General features: G+C 38.8%; 1 protein-coding gene across 2 annotated transcripts in view; it reads left to right on the top strand.

Moving 5' to 3' along the window:
- Positions 1-23,181, top strand: part of gabrg3 (gamma-aminobutyric acid type A receptor subunit gamma3) — a 45,781-nt gene that overhangs the window by 5,626 nt on the left and 16,974 nt on the right. For both annotated transcript variants that reach the window (XR_003596714.1, XM_028026666.1), the window contains exons 3-4: positions 10,294-10,361; positions 20,892-21,112. Coding sequence is in view for 1 of the 2 variants with exons in the window: in XM_028026666.1 (XP_027882467.1) it covers positions 10,294-10,361; positions 20,892-21,112 (289 nt within the window). In the remaining variant the exon portion in view is untranslated. The remainder of the gene's footprint in view (positions 1-10,293; positions 10,362-20,891; positions 21,113-23,181) is intronic.

Below are 23,181 nucleotides of genomic sequence, written 5' to 3'. Positions count from 1 at the left end.
AGTTAGTTTTGTCTTATTTCAATATATGCACTAGAAACTGGACTAGAAATACTTATAAAGATTCTCCAAAAGCAGCAGTGGCAAATTCTTTTTATTCTATATTCTTTAACTTTTTCTTTTTTTTTTGCCTAACATTGAGGGCAATTAAAACAAAGTCAAGACAAACTGAGACAGATGTGAAGATAAATAAAAACAACTCCACTGTAGCAGCAGGATGCTATGTCAATGTTTCAACAAAGTCGGCTTTGTGTCAAAATACAATAGGCAAGGAAAATGTATTTGTTTCGCCCATTTGGTTTACAGTGCAATTCAAAGTGCTTTACAGAAAAATGTAAAGAGTTTAAAAACAGAAGTTGAAAACATAGGCATAAATTAAACAACATAGAACAAATGAAATACAAGAAAAAACAAATCAATAATGTATATTTGTGCTTTAATTTCCCTAAACAGATTCATTTAGAATATCTGTCCTCATTCTCCTTGTTTTATATATAAAATTCAGATTTTTCTTTTGATTGCTCTTCTGCAGGTGAATTGCTGAATAAAAATCAAAATGAATGCCGCCTACAGAGGTGGAACTCGCATGTTGTGGTCTAAACATGCATGCATGTTGTAACAACTAAATCGGCATATTAAAAAATAACTTACGATAACATAGCTAGCTTTTTTTTTTTTTTACCTCTGGTAATTTACGCTTATGAATCCCACCGTCAGTGATGTGACGGACTTAAAAAAAAAAACACATAAAAGCTTTACATTAGTTTGCAGAGGTGGGGACTCGAGTCACATGACTTGGACTCGAGTCAGACTCGAGTCGTTAAAATCACGACTTGAGACTTGACTTGAAAAAATGCTCAAAGACTCGGACTTGACTTTGACTTTCATGCCATTGACTTGGGACTTGACTCGACTTGAAGCTGTTTACTTGAAAAGACTTGATATTTTTTACTCAAAGTCTTAAAATTTAAAACACATTATTTATAAAGTGGCGTCATTAATTAATTTCACTCATTCCGTATCAATATGCGCAGACCGTCACTATGGTTTTCCTCTCTCCTTATGTATGTATGTGTACGTAGCTGCAGCACAACCAATCAAATTAACAGGATTTGGACGTTTAAAAAAACGCGGCAAAGCTGCAGAGCTCAGGGAACGAAATACGAAATAACCGCTGGAATATGCTTCCGCGAGTAATTTCTTTTGGCTACGTAGGTTATGAACTTTCGACTAAAAAACGAACTGCAACTTGTAAAACATGCAAGAAGAGAATATCGGATGGAGATGCCACGACGTCCAACTTTGTCCGGCATTTGAAGCTTCACAAAGATCGGTAGGTGGCGCTTTTCTTTTGCTGTAAGATAGTTGACTTTAGCTAACTTCGTGTTAGCATGTGTACTCCGGGTTAAATTGGTGATTATTTACCATAAATCCGGTCCTTCAAATGCCTCCACAAATAATGTGCACCGTGTTAGCTCAGGAAGCCGGTGGATAGTGAGCGGGGCTCCGGAACAGAAAGCAGATTCTGGACCTGAACACAGGGAACAGAGTCTCTCTGTCCCATCATGATGATGAGCCGGGTCTAGTATCATCTAAGGATGGTTGGTGTATTTGAAGACATCTACGTTGGGAAATTATATTGACAATATATTGTTTTGACAGGTCAGAGAAAAGAGGAAAAAACTGCTGTTATGGTTCTTTGTATTGTGCTGTGGAAATGTCAGCATTTTCGTCTTTTTTATTGAATATCAAGTTTAACAGAACTGGGCAATAAAATGGTCCAATTTAAAAATGTTCTTTATACTTTGTGTTCAGCTACACATGTTCTATCATTTGAGATAAATACATATTTTAAAACGAACAAATGGTCTATTATTTGAATTTTATGTATAATTGCAAATTATAAAAAAATAAATAAAATAAAAACGACTCGAAATGACTTGAAATTAAAGGTTCCTGACTTGAGACTTGACTCGACTTTTGCCTGTCTTTACTTGAGACTTGACTCGGACTTGAGGAAAAAGACTTGAGACTTACTTGAGACTTGCAACACAGTGACTTGGTCACACCTCTGTTAGTTTGTTTCTAAATACTGAAGTGTTTACTGTGCTTCGGGATTAGGAAAAGCTGCTATGCAATGTCAATGTGACTTTGTAAGGCAACAAGAGGAGGTCAAACTTGTTTCACAGCCAAGAGTTGCACCGATTTTGTTCTGAAGTGGAAAATGGCGTTACGTCAAAATAGACGTGCAGATACTCCGTGTTTGATGTCGACATGTTGGGAAGAGCAAGAAACGTTATTATGTCACAAAGAACGACAAGAATTCAAATGTGAGAGAAACAATATTTACCAGAAGTGCTGGGTTGAGATTTGTCAGAACAAAAATAACCGTTTACCTGCAAGGTAACACAAGCTAACGTTAGCTGAGCTCAACAATCACCTTTAAGTGTTAGTCAATACAGACAGGCAGTGTTTTTTACAGTGATCATGAATTTTGTTATTCAATTTTTACTGTCTGTCAATAAAATTCTGGCAGACAATAAAAATTTACTATCAAACTGCCAAAAACAACCAATCAGAGCCAGGAGGCGGGCCTTAGTGCTGTCAATCAACTTGTGAAAATGCTGCTAAATGTACTAATAGTGGAGAAACAACTTACTGTTACAGAAAACAGTTTATCCGCCCTTACGATAGCCTTAGCTCTCTTGACAGGCTCTGCTGACTGTGAGAAGCTGCGTTGCAGAAGAGCGACACACACACGACCATGATTGACGGCAATAAGATCCACCTCCTGTCTCTGATTGGTTGTTTCTTGTTAGCAGTGGGAGGAGACAGGGGAGCTCTACTCTTTTCACAGATTATCTCTCACACTGTGACAGTTCCAACAATTATGTAAAAAAAAAAAAAGTTTTTAATAAAAGTTACCAAGTGCAGCTTTAACTGCACGGCTGAAGGCCACAGCTTTGGACTCTTGTCAGGGATTTCCACTGTGTTCTTCACATATCTGGAGTGGATATTCAATTATTTCCTTGGGGTAACTCAGCTTCCTGTCCAACTATATGTTAGTTTAATTGGCGAGTCTAACTTATGTGTGCAAATGCGCATGTTTTTTTTAATTGTTTTTGGGTTCCTGGGATGGATGAAGCAGATAAAGAAAACGAGTATTTTAAGTATTTTAAGCCTGAGGGAACGTTTACACCTGCTGCACACGCTCTTAGCTGCACTGTTCAGGAGTTGTTGTCCAGTCATTTGGCGACTATTTATAAAAAATAAAAAAAATTTAAAAAAGAACGATGACCTTTTCACTGAGCTGCTTTAGGGAGCAACTATGTTACACACATAGACACATACATAGTCACAATTTATGAGTCTCTAGTGCATCGCAGATTTGTATTCATTGCTGATTGCCCGGCCAAACTGGGCAAAATTAACTTGTGTGGGTGACTTCAAAGAACTAATGAGAAACATGGCGCAGGCAATTAGCCCTTGTTTTTTAATTCCCCCGACCACGGGCCGCAGATAAGGAAATCAGAGAGCCATTTGTTGTTACCTGGGCCTTTTTATGACAGACGGCGGCCTAAAGTCCTTTCTGCTTTAATGAATGTGACTTTCTAAGCTTGCGTTTGAACAACTAGGGCTGTTCCGACCACGCTGCTCGAATACAAATGGATTTCTATGCTGATGATACGACACACGTTCGACGTCAACTGAGAACAGCGAAGTAGTAATTGTTGTTGCGCTCCAGCTTCCTTGTACGTGTGCATTGCTTTTCTGTTTGCACAAAATACTTGAGTTGCAAAAAGAGTAAGTGAAATAACATTTTTGGATGTATTTGCTAGCACGTCGTCTGGTAAGTTGTCCTAAAACGCATAAAAATGTACTGTATTGAGTACAGACCAAAGGTTTGGACACAACTGTGTGTCCAAACTTTTGGTCTGTACTGTATGTTATATTTCATTACAGTAACATGATATTGTATGGATAATTTAGGAAAAATCTCATCTTTAATTGGATTGCGTTTACTATGGAAGGAGAAATATAATGATTAGGAAATGGAAATCCTTTAAAAGAAAATTACTGGTGGCACAATCATTGCCAGCATTAACAATTACTATTAAATATTTGTAACTGAAGTCATTTTTCTAAATGTTTTTCTGTTTATGTTGGTCAGAGGGTCTACGAACTATTAATTGCTAATATATGACATCCTATTTTCCCGGGACAGAATCATTATGTGACACACAGCTCCATTTCCTTTAAGTCTTTACTTTGCAAAATGGGAACGACTCGAGAATTTAAGTAGTGAAATGATTAACTGCAAGAACGTGGAAATAAATTCAGGAGCAGTATATCATTCAAACGAGAAAACGTTCAATGAAATAAAAAAAAAGAGATTTATCTCTCATTAAATCCAAAATATTTTCCCTTTCAAATAAGAAAGGTGGCAGCAGTAAAGCAGCAACACCTCTTGGGATTTTTAGATGTTGTACAGAAGCAGCACTATGAGAAGGAGAGCCTCTTTATGCTGCAACCCATTAGAATGGTATATTTTCACATCATTAAAACTAGGAAATATCTCACTATTGCCAGACATAAAACTTGCTCTGTCATAACCCAAAATTTCTCATTTTATCGAGTTTCGCAATTTGCTATAGCGAGAAGGTTCTCTCGTTATAACGAGATCCTGGATTTATTCCCAAGCGCTGGCTGTTAAACGCTCCTGCACGTAAGTGAGGCAGACGGCTGTCGACCCTCATGCATCAGGACAACGACTATAAGAAAACAGCTAACTGCTTCCACTTGTCAACATCTACAGTCAGAACGAAGAAATAAAAGTTTTCAAATGACTTGTGACAAAGTCTGAAGGCTAACGAAGGATTGAAGTGAAGCAGGATGGCAAAAACAAGAAACATCTTTGGAGCTCAATGTTAGAACTCTGCAGCAAAGAGCGGCGTTCAAGGTCACTGGAGCTCATCACAGCTGTTCGTCACCATCAGCGTCCCAACGGGGTGATGGGAAAAATTCCTTGAAAAACATTTTTGAGTCAGACTTTTCAACTCGAGCTTAATTACTCATTGAGGGTTTTTTTTAAAAATCTCCAACTACTTGGAGATTTTAAATGAAAAACACAGAACTTGGGGGGCCTGTTTTAAAAGAAACTGAGCGCCATCTGGGTTTTTAATATCTGTATCGGTCCTGATATTGAAAAGAATTACAGATCGTTTATCGTGACAACGTGCCTGATCCATAAGCACACATCTATTCAGTCTAATTCTATGCTTTATGATTGATTATTACTTTATATTTAGAGTTCCTATTTGCTCTTTCTGAACCATTTGAGAGAAGGCTTGCTGCAGTTTCTTTTTTACCTGTTTGACCAAAGTAGTCAACATGTTGTTTTTATCAGTTTTCTTTACTATTTATTTTCCATTTTGTGTTATACTCCTAATTGAAGTTATTTTTGCATGTTGGAGCGAGCTTGTATAGCCGTTAGTGTATTTAAATGTGCTGCAATGGTTCAGAAATATGTCAGCGTTTGAAAAGAAACTGAAACGTTTTCAGTCAATTCAACACTGTTTTTCTGTATCGGATCGGTTATCGGCCGATACGATACGTCAGATATCGGGATCGGTATCGGAAGTGACAAAAGTGGCTCGGTCGGTCGCTAGCTTTAGCGGGATCATGATTCAAGTTCGTGAATACGCGGAAGCAAGTGCGGCGACTTCCGCTGAGAAATGTGCAGAGGTGAAGATCAGAATGACATCTTATAATTGACTAACTTTACTCTGTCTCCGTTGCATGGAGCGCTGTGACTAAAAGCGATGACACACAAAATCAGGTGACATAAAAGAGACAGAGAGCCCGCGTGGAAACCAACGCGCTGCTCTTTTGTTCGCACTGTTACCTAGTAACTAAGCCAGTTACTGTCAGCATCTGTCAGTGGAATCATAATGACTGACTGATTTGGTTTTTCTTCTCTGTCACATGGCGAAATTGCTCAGAGCCGTGAGGGTGAGGAAAACAAAAGAAAAATATCAAAAATAATTTCTCTTGAAATGTTGGAAACAAACCAGCAGCTCATCTTGACGATTTTTCAGATTCTGGTTGCATCAAAAGTTGATGAAAATATGCCTCACTTTAAGTCGATCTGTTTTTTGACCTCATGAAGGTCAAACTACGCAACACAAAGTGGATAAACACACAACCACCTGAACGTTAAGTCCCCTTTGATGCAGCTTTGTTGCAGTTATTTGATTCGGGTCATTGAGGAGACGGGTCATTGGTGTCTGCTTACCGGGTAACAGATGATCGCCTGAGGTGGGTGATCTGTTCTGCTTTTTGAATATTTCAGAGCCCTTTGGCGTTCCTTTTGCTGCTGAGCCCGGACCGGCAGAGCAGAAGCTGAGGTCTCGGTGCCATCAGTCATCGCGCCGCCGCTCCAATGGCCACTAAGAATAGGTGGCGAGTCTCCGTCGTGAAGCCGTGTCACAGGGAGTTCCTGTGAGCTAATGTGATTAATAAGTTGACTAGAAAGGGCAGCAGTAGAGACACATTCATGCAGTCGTGTAGGAAGGTAGGAAAAAAAAACACATGACAGAAACTCCATTGTTCTTTTAGTGGATAAAGATAACAGAGTACCGCCAATAAAAGAATAACGCTGTTGTCATCCAACAGAGAAAAGAAGCAAGTAAGCAGGAGACAATTAGGACCTTTTTTTTGCTAGCTTGGTCTATCTCAGTCTCACCAAATAAAGCTAACCCGGTAATCCATTCTGACAAGAGTGTTTCTAATTATATTTCACCCTGAAACGGCAACCCGTCCAGCTGTGTGGTCACATGACCATCTTTACCACAAATAGCCGCGTGCCAAACAGAGACTTGCAGCCGCAGTTTGTTTCCTCCTGGCTTACAGCTGTCCATTCGTCAGAGAGCCAGACTCTCCTGGTGTCAGCCTGCAGAGAGAACAGCTAATGCGTCACTGTCAGCTTCCAACATAACGACACATTAATCTAACAGAAGGTTTGGTTCCAGGATCTCCGTTTTTCTCACCTCTGGATGCTTTCTCCCAAGTGCTAGCTACCCGCTGCAGGACAGAATACTTATTGCCTTGAGGTTCTTCCAGGAGATTTGACTCATGCAAACTTCAAATTTGCGATTTTAGCTAATTGCAATTTCTCTTTTTAAGGCTTTCAGCTTTAGGTGCTCAAGATAATTTTTTGCAAAGGCAACACCCTGTTGTGTGCGCGCGCATGTGTGTGTGTGAGAAAGAGAGTAGTCACAGTCAAACAAGGTTTTAGCAATTTAAAACAATAATGCAATAACTACGAGATGTTATTTTAAATTGTTTGACCATTTTATCTTAGTAACCTTGGTGACGACTGAGGCTAATTTTTACTAGACAACAGTCTTGATGTTTACTCTCCCTTAACTTTGAGATTTCAAAAAGGCTTCTAACAACTTCAGGTTTAGGACAGACCATTTAAAAACTAAAAATTTTACATCACTTTTACTATCTGCTGATAGTAAAAGCAGATAGACCCATTCACCAACTGTTAAAATATCAATGAATTCTTAAAATTAAATAATATTATTCAGTTCCTCCAGGATTTTGTAATTCTTTTTGTATTTTTTTCAATATAAAGTAAAGTGTTTGTGGTAGGAATTTGGAAATGCAACTTTTTATTACTCGCTGTATAGAACATGGACTATAATCTGATATCAACTAAGGCTGAGGCAGCTGTTTAGTGCAAGTAAGAAAGCTTTTGAGAATTTTTGAGAAAGATCTGCAATAAGCTCCCAGTTATTAGTGCAAAAAAGTGCGGGGATTTGTTGATTTTGCATGAATTTCCACAATAATTCTCAAGAAACTGGAGTGACTGATTGATATAATTTGGCAGTAAACAGATAAAAACGGCATTGATTTGATTGATTGCATAATACTTAAGCACGCTTTGTGTTTAGTCTAGATTCTAGAGGGCCACATAAAAAGCTACGGCGGGCCGGATTTGGCCCACGGTCCTCAAGTTTGACACATGTGTGTTAGAGTTTTTTGTGGAGCTTCAGAAGTTGAAACGACTTTATGAAAAACTTTATAAATCTCTTCATGACTGTGAAGAAAACAGCCATTCACTGGGTCGCAGCAGCATTTGAATGGTTTCTGTCTGGGGGGGAAGCTTAGGTCAGTAGAGGAGGGGAGATGCACTGCGTTGAGAACCAGCTATCAGCCTTGATTGTCTCCAATTAATTGCTTGTCTGGGTGGCTGCTCTCCAGGGCACAACGCATCCTGTTTCTGCAGCTGACATTATTACCTGACAGCTTACACACAACGAGTTCCCTGTCAGGAGTCTGTTTGAAGTGTCTGCTGTTGAGCATAAAACAGGAGCTCACTCAGTCATGATGTAGAAACATGTGAATTAAGGTAAAAGACCCCAGAATGATTCTAATGTTAGAGCTTAAAGGCGGGTGTTCTGATCTACTCTGCTTGTTCCCCGTCTGCTGAACGGTTGTGGATGGCACACAACTAAACGGCTCTCTGCATCGATTCACCTTAAGCATGCTTCGGTGTCCCAAATGTTAGGAAGAAGGTGACTGGCAGGTGGAGAAATTTTGATCCTCTGATTGGTCCAAGACACAAAGACTACAAAGAAAGTTCATATAAAATGACGGGAGAGATTTTTTTCCCCCCTTTACAGATGGATGTATCAGTTTGACAAGAGTGTGTGGGCCCTTATGAGGTCCATCTTACCTAAAGACAGAGACGAGGGAAGCTGGAGTTAAAATGGTGAGCCAGATTGATCAAATGAAATAAGCAAGTGCCTCCTGTTCATTTGCCTCCTGAGAGTCCTTCTTGACCGCTGTGGCCTCCTGGCCCTCCACCCAAACTCTGCTGATGGCCACTTTGGTTTCCTAAGCTTTGGTATTGGAGTCTACCGTCTCTGTGCCAGCTTCTTAAACTCTGTTGTTCTGCTAGATGGAGATTCGGGTTGCTTTTCTGAAATCTGTGCCTGGTTGAGGTGACGTCCCCCATGTGTTTTTGTCGATTTTCTGTACGTTTTCATCACCTTATTTTGTAGGTAAATCATAAAGATTAGGATGCTGTATTTCTTTATCGTGGAAAACCTGGATCCAAATCCACAGAGCGCTTGATCCCTCCAGATTAACAACGGATCTATTTTCTGCTTCTCTTAAAACGCTCTGTGTACACCAACTCTCACTTTAGGCGGATGACCTGGTCTTGGCCACATTTTTGTCCACATTCAGATAATCAGTGCACTGTAAGATGTTTAAAACCTTCAGCATAAACCTTAACCATCTCTGCAGCCGTAACCCTGACATGTTTTGATGTGTTTCTTGATCTTCTTGACGCTGCTCGTTCGCTGATGTTCTCTAAACCTTGGAGGCCTCGGATTTTGATCTGAAAATGAAACTGTGAAAATCATTTATTAGTTGCTTTGCACTTAATTGTGACGTAATACTTTTAGTTGGCGAGTTGAAGTTTTGTAGATGTAAAGAGAAAAAAATTTATAAATGTTCAAGGTATATTAATACCATATGAAGTCGCAGCATCTCTCTTTAAAGAGTCTATATCACAAAAGCTTCAAGTTTAACATTGTGTTGTTTTCGTTGTATATCGAGTTTTTGCTAAACATTTATGGGAAACACGATAACCTCGGTTCCACAATGCTTGGGCCTCTTCGCCTTTGTGCAAAAGCCTTTTGACTTGCTTTGCCCTTGTTTTCTTTGTGTTGTTGGTTTTTTTTCGTGTAGAAAACTGAAATCTGCAGCGAGGATAGAAAAATGTCACCTCAATAGCATCCGTTCTTTATGTATTCCCCCCCCCCATGAAATACTCCTTTTAAAGACAATAAAACAAAAAGAAAAACTAAGGCACAGCTTTGATTGCCACGGAGACGGAAACCAAAGAAAGAAGGCCAAATGAAAGTACTTGGAAAGAGAGTCGGGTCTTAATGGGATAAGGTCTAAAAAAGTGTAGCTCTGGGCTCGACTCGCTGGGGAATAATCGATGTATAATTGTCTCTTTCAAGCGAACACTGATGGAGGTGTTTCATCACAGCAGTTTGCGATGAAGACTAATGTGTGACCATTACACCCTGAGGGCCTCTTCGCTCAGCAGCTCCTCTGTCTTCAGAGGCTCCTGAACAGCAAAGTGTCTTTAATTCAGGACCTTTTTTTTTTTGTCTTCACTTTCATTTATAGAAGCAGGTAGAAGGTGGAGCAACAGTGAGCAATTTGATGAGTAAAATATATGTTATTTTTCTTCTTCTTCTCCTTCAGTGAAACCAATTGTCATAGATGTGGACATATTTGTGAACAGCATCGGACCGGTGTCTTCAATCAACATGGTAAGTCCAACTTCGCTAGTAGCTTGTGGCATGCTGGAGGTTTGAGTGGAAGAACGGGTTGCTGTGGGCCGACTTTGGTCATTTATTCAAATATATTTTAGCAAAATTTGTACTGCATGTAGAAATAAAGGAAGCTTTCCATTCAATATAAGATCATCTTAATCTCCGGGAGAGATTCGCAAAATGCTGAATCGCAGTTATGATCCCGATGCAATACAGCTCAGCAATTGACACACAGGGTTATAGATCAGAGCAAACCAAAATTGTTTCTGTTTGCTGAATGCCACAATAATGAGAGAGAGAGAGAATAAGTCCGACATTGACTCTTATGAAGAAATGTTATGATTCTTATGATCCACACCCAAATTGTGCAGGATTTTTTTTTATTTTACAAAATAAAATATGAGAAGCATGTCATGTTTTTCCTATTTCAAAACTGTTTTGTATTTCTTTGTTAATTATTGCTTTTCTTAGTGTGTCTGCTGCAAAATTGTTTTACACCAGCTGTCATTATTATTTTTGAAAAATATGGAGGTTGATTTTTGGTGATATGTGCAACTAAATGGATTCATAATGAATACTATTATATGAATCCTATTATATTTCCTATTATTCCTATTATATTTATAATAATATTTCCTAATAATAATGTCATATTTCTAATGTTCTAGTCCGCTTTGCATCCACAAATTATGACGGGCGGTGTGGTTAGGTTTAAGATTACTTAAAGTGCCTGCGTACCTAAAACATATTCAGTAGCACTACATAGAGCGGCCTTTTAATTTGAGCCCCATTTCGAGCTGCTTTGTTGCAGATGAATTCACTTACAGTAATCTACGTTGTCATTCCTGCACTGTTTTTAATTGCAATGCGCCGTATAATTTGGGGTGTCATGAATCCGTGGGCCAACAGATGGTGATTCGTTCCTTTCTGCACAGATTCACTACAAGTTGAAGTAGATGATTTTCACATTCGAAGGGCTTTCAATAAGAGACTTATTATGTTCATCTATGAGGAAAAATCCCAAATGAAATGAGAATTGTAATGGTTATTAGAAAATGTTATTGGTCTGCCTGAAGTGCTTTGGAGGGGTACAGTCCATCCGTCTGTCCGTCCTCCAGTCATTATGTATGTTCAGCTCGGTGTCAGGCTCTCTTGTTTGCCCCAGATTTCTAGTCAGATGTCCTTGCACTTCCTGTATTCTCACTTCCTTTATTTCTTATTTTTGGTATGTTTTTAGAATTCATTTTGCTTTAAAGGGGCAGTATCGTGTCAAATTGACTTTTTTGAGCTATATGTTATAATGTTATTCCCTTATCTATTACATACCTGGAGTTTTGCTTTGATTTTTTTTTTCATACTTGCTTGAGAAATCCTTTAATCTCCCATGGCAACCATTCAGACGCCCGAGTGGACCTAGCCCCTCTTTCGAGGCACAGCTCCTCCTCAGAGCTGCAGTTTTTAAGGTTCCTCCTCACAGAGCTGCCCTCCACGGCGACTCCCCCACCCAGCTCCTCCAGACTAGCCAGCAGCAATTAGCAAACACCTGGTAGAACAGCGCCTCTCAGTGCAACGATGGTGAAAAAGGTGTTAAAGAGGAGCGATGTTGTGATGACTTCCTGAAGTCGGAGTTTCAGAAAGAGCAGGAGTTTCTTAAAGAGACAGATGCCCAATTTCAAGACGTTAAATTGCATTTCTTTTAAGTCATATTTGATATATAGCATTTTTATAGCAACTAGCAAGGTAACATAGTTACTCTATTGTGCTATAAAATGGCACCTTGTGCCTAGAACACACATGGTACTTTCCCTTTAAGAGATTTCTCTCAGTTCAGCTCTTCTTGCTTGCTGCTTGTGTCCTGCCCTCCTCGTTGTATTTGGATCTTCTTCGTATCCAAAATTAAGACACGACGTAACACCCTTCTACACAGTGGGACTTTCTCCAAGTTGTCTGTAAAGTAGCTGAGTAGGATGTTTCTTGGTTCTGCGGAGCAAAAGCTGGAACTCATAAATTGCCTGTCAGAGGGAAGCAAGCGTCATGTCCCCACTGTTAGCTGTAAAACTGTAAACAATAATTAAAGCACCACAACTTCGTAACATAGGGGAAATACACAGAGAGCCTCTTGCTTCATTTTGCAAGAACGTGGTTTCTAATCTCACTTATAATTTTCTATAAATACTCGACGTTCTGTACATCCACACTGTTGCATTTAGTGTCGGCAAAAGTTTTGCACTTCTTCATATCAAAACCTGTATGAGTGGTTGATAAAGGCACATCTGTGTTTAGAGATAGCACCACAGCCACAATCCTACATGTATTCTAAAGGGATTTTATGTGACACATCATCAATAGGTCTTGTATAATTGTGAAGTTGAAGGAAAATGATTCAGGGTATTAATTGTTTTTTTCATAAAAAAATATCTGGACATGTCACCAACAGCTTTCTTCTCGCCACTCTATTGACTGACTCTCTGATCTTTCCCTGCCAAGTTGTCTTCTCTTTGACAATTATTTTACAAGGATTCATTCAGTAAAGTCAAGCTTATTTGTGTTGCATCTTTCAGCAACAAGGCAGTTCAAAGCACTTTACATCATAACAAACATCACACAGTTATGAATTATCAAGGTATTTCCTAGAAAACTTGCTAAGCCTGGTGGTTGGGCGTTAGGGTAGTCAGTCATCCAGCGCCCCGTCGTGTTTTTGACTTAAAAAATGTTTAAAATTGACAGGCAATTTGAAAATATCACTTGATAATTATGTATTATTGAAAGATTGGAAGATCAATACCTGAACACCAACTACAAAGTCTTAAAAATGCAAACATTTAAAAAGACTTAAATAAATAAGTAATCCTTAGCCTTGTGGGGGCAAAAATAAAGCCTGGTGGCCCACCAGGCTGAAGATACACTGGGGGAAACCCTGAATTATGAAACAAACAATAGACACCACGTTTTGTCAAATGCCATCATCAAAATCTTCAAGCAAACATAGATCAAATATGTTGGTCAATGTTCCAACATATTCATCAAAGGCATCTCTAATCTGGCTTTTCTTAAGGGAACTCTGTGTTTCATCAGTTTTGCAGTTTTCTGGAAGTTTGTTCCAGATTTGCTGTGCAAAGAAGCTAAATGCTACATCTGAAGTAAAGTTGAGCAGGTTTAGAGTTCTTACAGGGTGGGGATTTGTCTTGCTTCCTATTTTAACTTGGCTAAAGCAGGATGTTTGTTCTGTTTTTATTTCTCTGACCTTTCAGATGTGAATCATCATATCACTAAGCTACAGTTAGGCTACAAACAAATGAGGTCTCACCAAACATTTGACCTCTGTGAGTTCATCCTCCACAATTCTACCTTTTTCTTCCGGCTTTCAGTCTTCAATCATTTTAAAACCGAAATGTCTTTCTAAGCATTTCCACCCTTTGCAAAACTTGAGTGCCCCGATCCGTCGGTCCCACCATGTGAATCACAAAGTTTCCTCTCTCATCCTCTCTTACATTACCTTTTGGGGCTCAAGGAGAGATTTGGATTCAGCAAAAGGAGCATGACAAGATTTCCCAAAGGACGGCACAAATACGGTGTACACTGTGTCCCCACATCTCCCTGCATAATCAGTGTGGCAGCTCACTGCGGAGGAGATGTACGCTCTGCCCCACTTACAGTACAGAACCTGGTGCAGGGCAAAGAGCTCCATGTGAAAAAAACAAAACAAAGAAAAAACCCAAAACGATTTAATAGTGTAGATTTTACATTAAATTTGATTTTCCTTTGCTAGATTTTTTTGTTGTCTATTTTTCAGATGTGAAATTTCTCTATTTATTGTCTACAAAACAATTTGAAAAAGCTACAAATAAACCAACAGAAGATTCTCGGTGGTGCACAACTCACTCAGCTCCTTCATACTAGCCAGCAGCAATTAGCAAAACACCTGGAAGAACTACTTCTCGGTCCAAAGCTCCTGAGAACGTTTGTAAACAGCATAATGGAAGGCAGAGTGTCAGAGCAGGAGCTTCTTAAAGAGACAGAGGCCCAATTTCAAGGCATTAAATTGGAAAGTCAAATTTCTTTTAAGTCAGATTTGATATATAATCATTGTTATATCAACCGAAAGTAACAAAGTTAGTGGGTTGTGCTCTAACATGGCATTATGTGGCTGGAAAACACACAATACTGTCCATTTATGTCATAAAGTGGGAGGTTGTGATGAGGATGAAACGCGAGAATAGTGAGATGATGTGCTTGAGTATTTTTTAGTTTTAAATCTGAAATGTCCTTAATGAGGAGTTACTTGTATTAGTGGACTAGTCTGTCAACAGATTCCATGTCTGCTTGTTTCTCATAAACCCTGAGTTTCCCAGCTCCCCCCCAGCAGCAGCATCGTCCTCCGTCTGGACAGTCTTCCCCCCAGACTGCTCCGCAACTTGACTGCATCTTCCAGCCATCGTTTTTTTAAAATTTTTTTTTTTTATCCATCTTTTGCTCGATTTAAGCAACGGATAAAACTGCTGCAGAAAAATTATTCTTACATCAAAGTCGACATTAAGCCATGAGCAGCAGCTTTTCTCTCATGATTGATACTCCCACCTGGCCACATGATTCCAGCTGTAATGGCAGATATACTGTATGTCCCCATTAGCCTAAATCTTCTGACTGTGACTCCACTTAGCAGTCAGGCTGACAGGAGGAAATGATAGATTTAGATACTTTACCTTAGCTACGTTATTTTTATAAGCTAAGTCAGTAGAGAGTCAACAGAAAACTAGGGCAGCGAAAGAGGAAGCAACAGATTGGGTTTTAACGTACTGTCTCTATAGGGTGCTATGTATGCGATTAAACACCCAAACTTTTTATATCAACACAAAAGTCTGATTTGTAGTTTTTGTTAAGCTTTAGAAGAGATTAAAAAATTATAATAAAGGCTTCTTTAAAAATCGTGAATGTCAATAGAGAGCATTGTTGCAACATGGGTGGCCATTTTAACTTAATTTGATTTGAGTGATTGATTGATCTTAACGTTGCTACATGCTAATTTCTTGAACAACAAATTCGCCAACACATTTGGATGAGAGGAGTCGATGTGGTAAAACTTCCTTGATGTCGGCTGTTTGAGAAATAAATGTAACTGCAGCACGATTAGACTGAAAATGTGCTCCAACCTAGAACTCGTTGAAGAACAACAAAAAATCTTCAGCGGGTCAAATCAGACTGAGAGCGGTTACTTTGACCGTCCAATTCATTAAAACAGGAGTTGGCTCAGATTTTACCCACTTTTTATACCTGCTTACTGTTTGTAACATGTCATGACAAGAAAACTGAAAAAATAGGATAATCTCTTAACGTCTGCTGTCTGCATAGAACGCATAATGTCGATTATGATAACTTTACATGATATCAATTATGATAAACACTTTACACGTTTTCAACCTGTAAAGTGCCAGGATGAAGTACGTTTTTCCGTAGCTGATTTAGTTTTTGCTTCTTTTTGTTTTTCTTGTCACACCTGAAAGTTTCAAATCACTAAGCAAATTTTCACATTGAATAGAGTAAATACAAAAAAGCTGTTTATTTTATATATGTAATTATAATTTAATTTATTCAGGGGGAGAAAAATCTATCCAAGCCAATCCGACCCTGTGTTAAAATGTAATGACCCCACAAACCTATAACTACTTTTGTCACCCTTAGCAACAGCGACTGTCATCAATAGCAGTCAATGAGTCTTTTATATTGTACATGGTACACTTATTTGCATAATTGGTTCTTTCCAGCCTCATTAGAGAGTTTTTATCCAAACAGCTCAGGATTATGCTCTTGCTGTAAAACACCTTGATGATCTTGGGAGTCATCAGGATGTTTTATAGTTTTAAACGTGAGACAAGATGTTGAGTCCTGATTGATCACTAGTGAGGGGTTTTCCTTACGATTCTCCCATTGATGCCATTTTTGCCCATTCTCTCTTTCTGATTATTGAATCATGAAGTCTGACTTTGAGCTAAGTGAGGCCTGCTGTGCTTTAGATGATGGGTTTTTTTGTTGTGGCCCCCTGGTTGAGTCGTTGATGTGCTCTAGAAGTATTTCTGGTAGATCAGTCACTCATGAGAGGCTCTACGCTGCTCCATGTTTTCTCTAGTCGCAGATAACGGCTCTCACTGTGGAGTCCCAAAGCTTTAGAAGTGGTTTTGTAATCTGTTTAAGACTGGCAGATGTAAATGACTTCAGTGTCCATCTATACTTGAATTTCTTTTAATCATTTTTGAGATATTTTAGCCTACTTCGTGTTGTCCCACTGGTTCTATTTAAATGATTTTCTGACTTCAGAGGTGTGAAAGTAATTAGGGCTGGTGCTCTACTGGTGGAATTTAATCACCAGTAAAACTTGATTAATCACATTTATTACATAATTTGCTAAAGAGGGTGTTTCACATATTGGGTCAAATTGGTTTTAGTAGCTTTTTCCCCCTCAATAAATGGCAGTGATCATTTAAAATCTCTGGGTATCTGATATTAAAATTTGTTTGATCTGAGACTTTTAAGTGTGTTTAATGTTTAACAATAGCTTTGTTTTTTTAATTAAATCAAAAATAGTTACAATAACAGCCCAATGCTCCAAATCACATCCAACTTTTGTGCTACATGAAACCAATACCAGAAAATTACTAATGTTTTCTAAAACATTACTAATGTAACACATTGTCCCAGTGCTTAAAATACACAGATATAGTTTTCTTGCTTCCTGTGTGTTAGCCACTGTTGGTGTAGTTTGGCTTTGTGACCAACTTACTTACAAACACTAGCCTGATGCTGCACAAATCCTCACACCTGCTTGAATTTTGGTTAGGCCAATCTTTAAATGTATTCCATTTTGAAGTGTGTCTGTGAACGAGTTTAACAATAACATGCTTGTGGATTTACAGTGTCGGATTATTTGTAGCTCAGATGTGTGAAATGTAGGAATCCATGGCTATTGTGTAGGAGGAAATGTAAAACTCTACATCCCACCTTTCCTGTTTTGACCAATTTAGGTCATCCATGTCTCTGTTATTTGGGTCAAATATCTCCTTTTTTTTCTTTACTGTTGCGTTTGTTAGCATAAATCAGAGTCATTTTCTTTAAATCATGTGTCTTTTTATAATCCACAGCAGGATCTTTGGTTTAGCAGAACCTCTACATCAGCAGACTTTACAGAAACATTCTCCATAATAATTGAAAGTGAACAGTTGAAATTATTTACAGCAATGCCTCCTATACAGACTAGAAGCAGCACAAGGAAGGGCAGTGAAGGATCATAATGCTTCATTATAATGAAAACACCTTCTAATGTGAAATTAATTAAGCACCTTTGCAAAAAAAAAGTCTTAGATAGGATTTACTTGTCAGAGTCAATACAGTCACCTCAAATCATTTTTAAATGAGTTTTAAACTCATTTAAAACCACAACCATAAAATTCTTACTCCCCCGCCTTAAGTGCGAAACAATTAAAGGTCATGACCCGCAGGCCGGGCTCTGTGAATGTAGACTTTATTCTAATTGATGAGCCATTCCAGTCACTGTGCAGAATGAGCATAAGGTCAAAACATTTCAGGCGGTGGCAGCTGAATTCAAATGCGTGGGTGGGAAGGAGAGGGGAAGATATCATTATTTTAATTACGCTGTACATCCTTCTGTGGATTGTTGCCAGAAATGACCCAAGCGACTCGACCGTTGCTAAGGCTGCGTTGGGTGTTTTTCTGCCGCGGCTAGCAGCTGCTCCACTTAGCTCCACTTAGCCCAGTAATACACCATGACCTGCAGGACTCCCAGCCATGTTGCTGAATCCCAATGAAATCGGGTTCAAAGTTATGAGAATACAGGTGAATGCACGAATGTATATTTACTAGGGATGCAACGATGCAGCAAGCTAAGAATATCTGCTCAGTGTAGAATAATCAAAGTCATGTTTCCTCATCATTTTTATAGATTCTATTCATAAGACAAGGAAAAAGTAATTTATGAAGTTTTTTTAAGTGATCAAATGCCTCAAAAAGAATGAAAAAGTGTTTTGTTTTAAGCTGAAAGCTACAGAGAAGATGCAAATTTTTGTATAATTAGCAGCTAGCAGCCAGCGGCTAGCGAGTTACAGTATTCTAGCTGTGTTTACAACTTGTTTCTATCTTTTTTTATCTCTTCTTCACCTTGTTTGTTTATTTAAGAAAAAATAATGAATGATTACCTTAAAGAAACCCTTATGAGAGTGAAGCCTGGTGATGGCAGACACTCTTTCTTGGGGTTGGGGGAGTTGGTGAAAGTCGATATGAAGATGGATGGAACTAAATACTATCCTGGATGAAAACTTGATGGACGCTGCAAAACACTTGGGCAGAGATTTATTTTATTTATTTTTTAAATCTAGCAGAACAAAGGGCGTACAGCCGGAGCTACAATGGAGTCGGTCAGAATCTAACATATTCATATGTTGGCGCAAAAAATGTGCATTCACGGGGTTGCTCCATCCAATCTGACTGAGTCTGAAAAAAAAAAACACAGGCAACATTTTCTGTCTTCAGCTGAACAAAGTCAGCAAAGATTTACCTGGAAGGCCTTACAGTGAAATTGCATTTCCAGAAACGTTTAACTCTGGGGTAGGCCTGTCACGATAGCAAATTTTGCTGAACGATTAATTGTCTCAAAAAACTATTGCGATAAACGATAATATTGTCTGAAGACCTTTTTACACTGATTTAATGGAAATGACGTAATAATGCATGTGATTTCCTGCCAAAGATAGATACACTTTATTTTCAAAAGAATATTTAACACTGGAGCTGATAAACAAAATAAACAAAACAACCAAAAACAAAATGAATTCTCAGTCTCCATTAACAAAAAATGTACTTGATAAAAACTAAACAACATAAAGCCAAAGTGGAAATAAATACTGCATTCAACCAAAAGAGTGCAGATTATGAAGTATGTATATTATGTTGCCCTTCAGTAATAATTAGATTTAAATAGAGAAGATGGGCACATTGACTACCTGATGCAATAGTTCACACTACATGATTTTTTGCTCCTATTTTTCCCCTTATGACAATCTTAGAAAGTTGGTCTTTCTAAGATTGTGTCGTGTGTTACGGTAGATCGTCGTTGCCGCTGGGATCTAAATCAGGGGTTTTTCCCGACTGGGATCTTTAACTCAACCTGTTGAATGTGACAGGTAGCCAATCAGAAAGCGCGGATTCTCCTCGTGCTTTCTGAGGGGAAATTACCTCGGGGAATCCCAAACAGCTGACACGGAGCAACCCGAAGTCCAGCCGACGTGGAAACAACATTAATGTTTGTTCAACATGCAAAGAATATAGAAATGACAAGAGGAGGAGTTGGAGCGAAATTACTACTGCAGTTGATAAACCCGGTCACTTTTCAGCTGTTCTTCGTTAACGTGACTGTAAATAGGTTCAAATGATTTTCATTTGGTCAGGACGTTACGCTGACACTAGCCACATGCATTGCAGGTAGATTGTAGTAAAGCATTGATTAATGCCTGGTTTTAAAATTAGTTAACTGAACTTGTAGCCATTATTTTGTGCCCATTGTTGGACACCACAGGGCAGGAATGAACCGATCGAACCGATATACCTAGGATTTCTGTCGGGTAAAGTGTGGTCTGTCAGGTTTTGAAAATGGGCCGACAATCAGCCCACAGCTCTAAGATCGTGTAGTGTGCGCTGGGCTTTACACTAAGGAAATGAGGAAGGGAGGAGTCAGTGGAGAGCACTGGAGTTGAGCCTTTTTTCATTCGTGTCATTAACAGAAAGAGAAAAAGGCCGGAAGAGACGATAATGCCGATATTTGAAATGACGTCGATAGTTTTAATTTATCGTACGATTAATCGATTTATCGTTTATCGCGACAGGCCTACTCTGGGGTCTGGATACAAACGCCATACTTCTCAAATTACTTATTGTTTTCTTATCCACTATTTTGTGTTGGTCTGTCAAATACAATTCCAGCAAAGTACATTGAAGTTTGTTGTTGTAAAAAAAAATAACAAAGTTCAAGAGTTATGAATATCGTTGCGAGGCTCTGGGTAGCATCAATCATCACCCATCTGATGCACTCTTCTTACAATCTCCTGGGATAACAGGCAAATCTAGCACGAATGATTAATTGTGGCGTGTTTCTCACATTTTACTTTCTTTTTTGTTCAGCCTTTTATCATTTCTGACAGCAAAAAACAAAAAGACAAAAGAAAACAAACAAACAAAAAAACAGGGACCGAAAAGATCCCTAGATCTAGAGAGGCCACACTTAGCATAGAAACAAATGAGTAGACAGAAAGAGCAACCAACAAGGAAAATGATGAACACTTCAACCTGTCAAACCTGTCGAAACCTGTGATTGATGGATCACATAGAGAAATATTTCTCAAACACACAATATTGTAATTGGAAGATATCTTGTGTTCTCTGTCGCTAAGACAAAGCATTTAAGAAGCTTTTCAATGAAAGAATAGATTTTTATGTGCTCCTTTCCTCTTCTTTTTTTTTTGACAGGAGTACCAAATTGACATCATCTTCGCCCAGACGTGGACAGACAGCCGCCTCAGATATAACAGCACAATGAAAATACTGACCTTGAACAGCAACATGGTTGGACTCATTTGGCTGCCGGACACCATCTTCAGAAACTCCAAGACCGCAGACTCCCATTGGATCACAATGCCGAACCAGCTGCTCAGGATATGGAACGACGGAAAAATACTTTACACCTTAAGGTAATGACGCTGGTCCGGCCGAAAAAGATAATAAAATATCGCTGTGTCATACGGAAAGAAAATGATTGTTGAAATCAAACTCTTGAGTCTGAAACTGAACTTTAGTGCTTAGAATGCATTTCTTGAACATTTAATAATTGATTGCAATTTTTGTGGAGACGGACGGACAGATTCGGACTGACGAGTGATTCAAGCACCTTTGGAAGCAGGTAAAGCTTTGAGTCGTGTTGGGGAAAGCTTGACACAGGTCTGTTTCGATGCTCAAGCATCAAATCGTCGGATGGGACTGAAAGCATCTGAGCTGCCGTCCTCAGACATCATCAGGTGACGCTTTAATGGATTTCAGTCTCGGCATTTGACGAGCTGCGTAAGGAAATGTTCTGTTGTTGACTTGGCTGCTTACCTCTTAGTTTTCCTCAAGATAAACCTCCGCTGTCAGAATGAGGAAGACTTTCTGCGAGGAAATATTTGCTCCTGGTTGTTTTTTTTTTCCTTTGTTGAAAACTTTGGTGTTGAAAGATTCGATCGCATGGCTAACTCCAGACAAGTCAAGAGGGGGAGAAAGTGGTTTCTGCACCAGGCCTGAATTTGTGTTTACTACAAACATGCTTGATAGTTTGTGGTTGACATGGGTTTTGTTTTTTCCAACATTGTATCCTATCTCTACAAGTAACATCTAAACATGAGATTTTAAAGCTATTTTCCATCTCTGGAAAATAGCTTTAAAATAGCAGGTGCATGAAGGTGGGGAGACCTTCTCTCCAGAAAGTTGACTGTTAGCAATCATGTTAGCATTACATGGACTTTCTCTTGGCTGATGATCACCAAGTTCAAATTTCTGCTCAGAGATGAAGGCTTTGAACTGATCGTCCAGGACAAAAATAAAACAACACACTTTGTTTCCCACCTGCACTGTGTGTCTACTGTCTTCTACAAGTCAAATGACTTTAGTGAGTTTTACATTTTAAACCTAATTGTGTGAGTTTGTGAGAGATAAACTTACAATAGTAAGTTGTGTTAACTTGTTATTAATTTTGTCAAACCTCCAAGAGTTGAATAAACTAGAGTTTTTAGGTTAGCACTAAAGGAAAAAAAAAAAACAGGACTCTGGAAACTATTACCCAGAGTGCTTAGCGGCATGTTTTTGTATCCTGAGATGGAAGTGCTTTACATTGATCTGACTCTGGTGTTATTAAGGAGAATGCTTATTTTAATGCTTGAAGATAATGTCCTGTTCACACTAAATGTTTCTGAGCAGAATTCAATGTGATGTTTAATAAAATTTGATGTCAGATCAGAAATATTTTTCATGCAACTTGAAAAACGAATTTAAATTATCCTAAGGTAAAATAAGTAGCTATTGGATATTTTTGGTTATTTTAATTGGACGCGGTTCTTTAAATGTCCTGTGAGTAAATATATATTTGTAAATATATTTGCCCATTTATGCATAACAACTGGAACTTTCAATATCTGGCAAGTTATTTTCATAATTTACAGTCTATTAAAAGAGTGACCATCAGATTAATTTCACTTCCTGCTGCGGCGGGAGGGAATTTACCGTAATAACCCGATATCGGCTGGAAACCCTTTCAGAAACCGTTGGAATTTTTCAGACAGCGCAACGTGTGGCAGAATTGTGGCACTGCAAATTTGGCTGCGTCGTCGGCGCTCCTTTCGGTCAGTTTTGCAGTTTTCTGGAAGTTTGTTCCAGATCTGTGGTGCGTAGAAGCTGAATGCTGCTTCTCCATGTTTGGCTCTGGTTCTGTGGATGCAGAACCGGAACCAGAAGACCTGAGAGGTCTGGAACGTCGATGCAACCCCAGCTGATCATTTATTGTCATTTACGTATTTTGATGCTAACTGAATCCATCTTCAGCCTGATTGATCGGAGAACACATTTTACACATTTATTTTTTGGAAGGAAGGATTTTACTAACATACCAGGATGCTTCTCTGATGTTTTCACTGACACGTTGTACGGTTGACAAATGACAAGTTATTGTTGCTAAGTTTGCATAAAACTGTAGACGTGAGACCAGAGATGTTGTCCGACTTGGAGATGGTGG

This window comes from Xiphophorus couchianus, chromosome 9 (assembly GCF_001444195.1).
Source record: "Xiphophorus couchianus chromosome 9, X_couchianus-1.0, whole genome shotgun sequence".
Lineage (NCBI taxonomy): Eukaryota > Metazoa > Chordata > Actinopteri > Cyprinodontiformes > Poeciliidae > Xiphophorus > Xiphophorus couchianus.
Note: the sequence above shows the minus strand (reverse complement) of the source record. Positions and strands in the feature narration are given on the sequence as shown.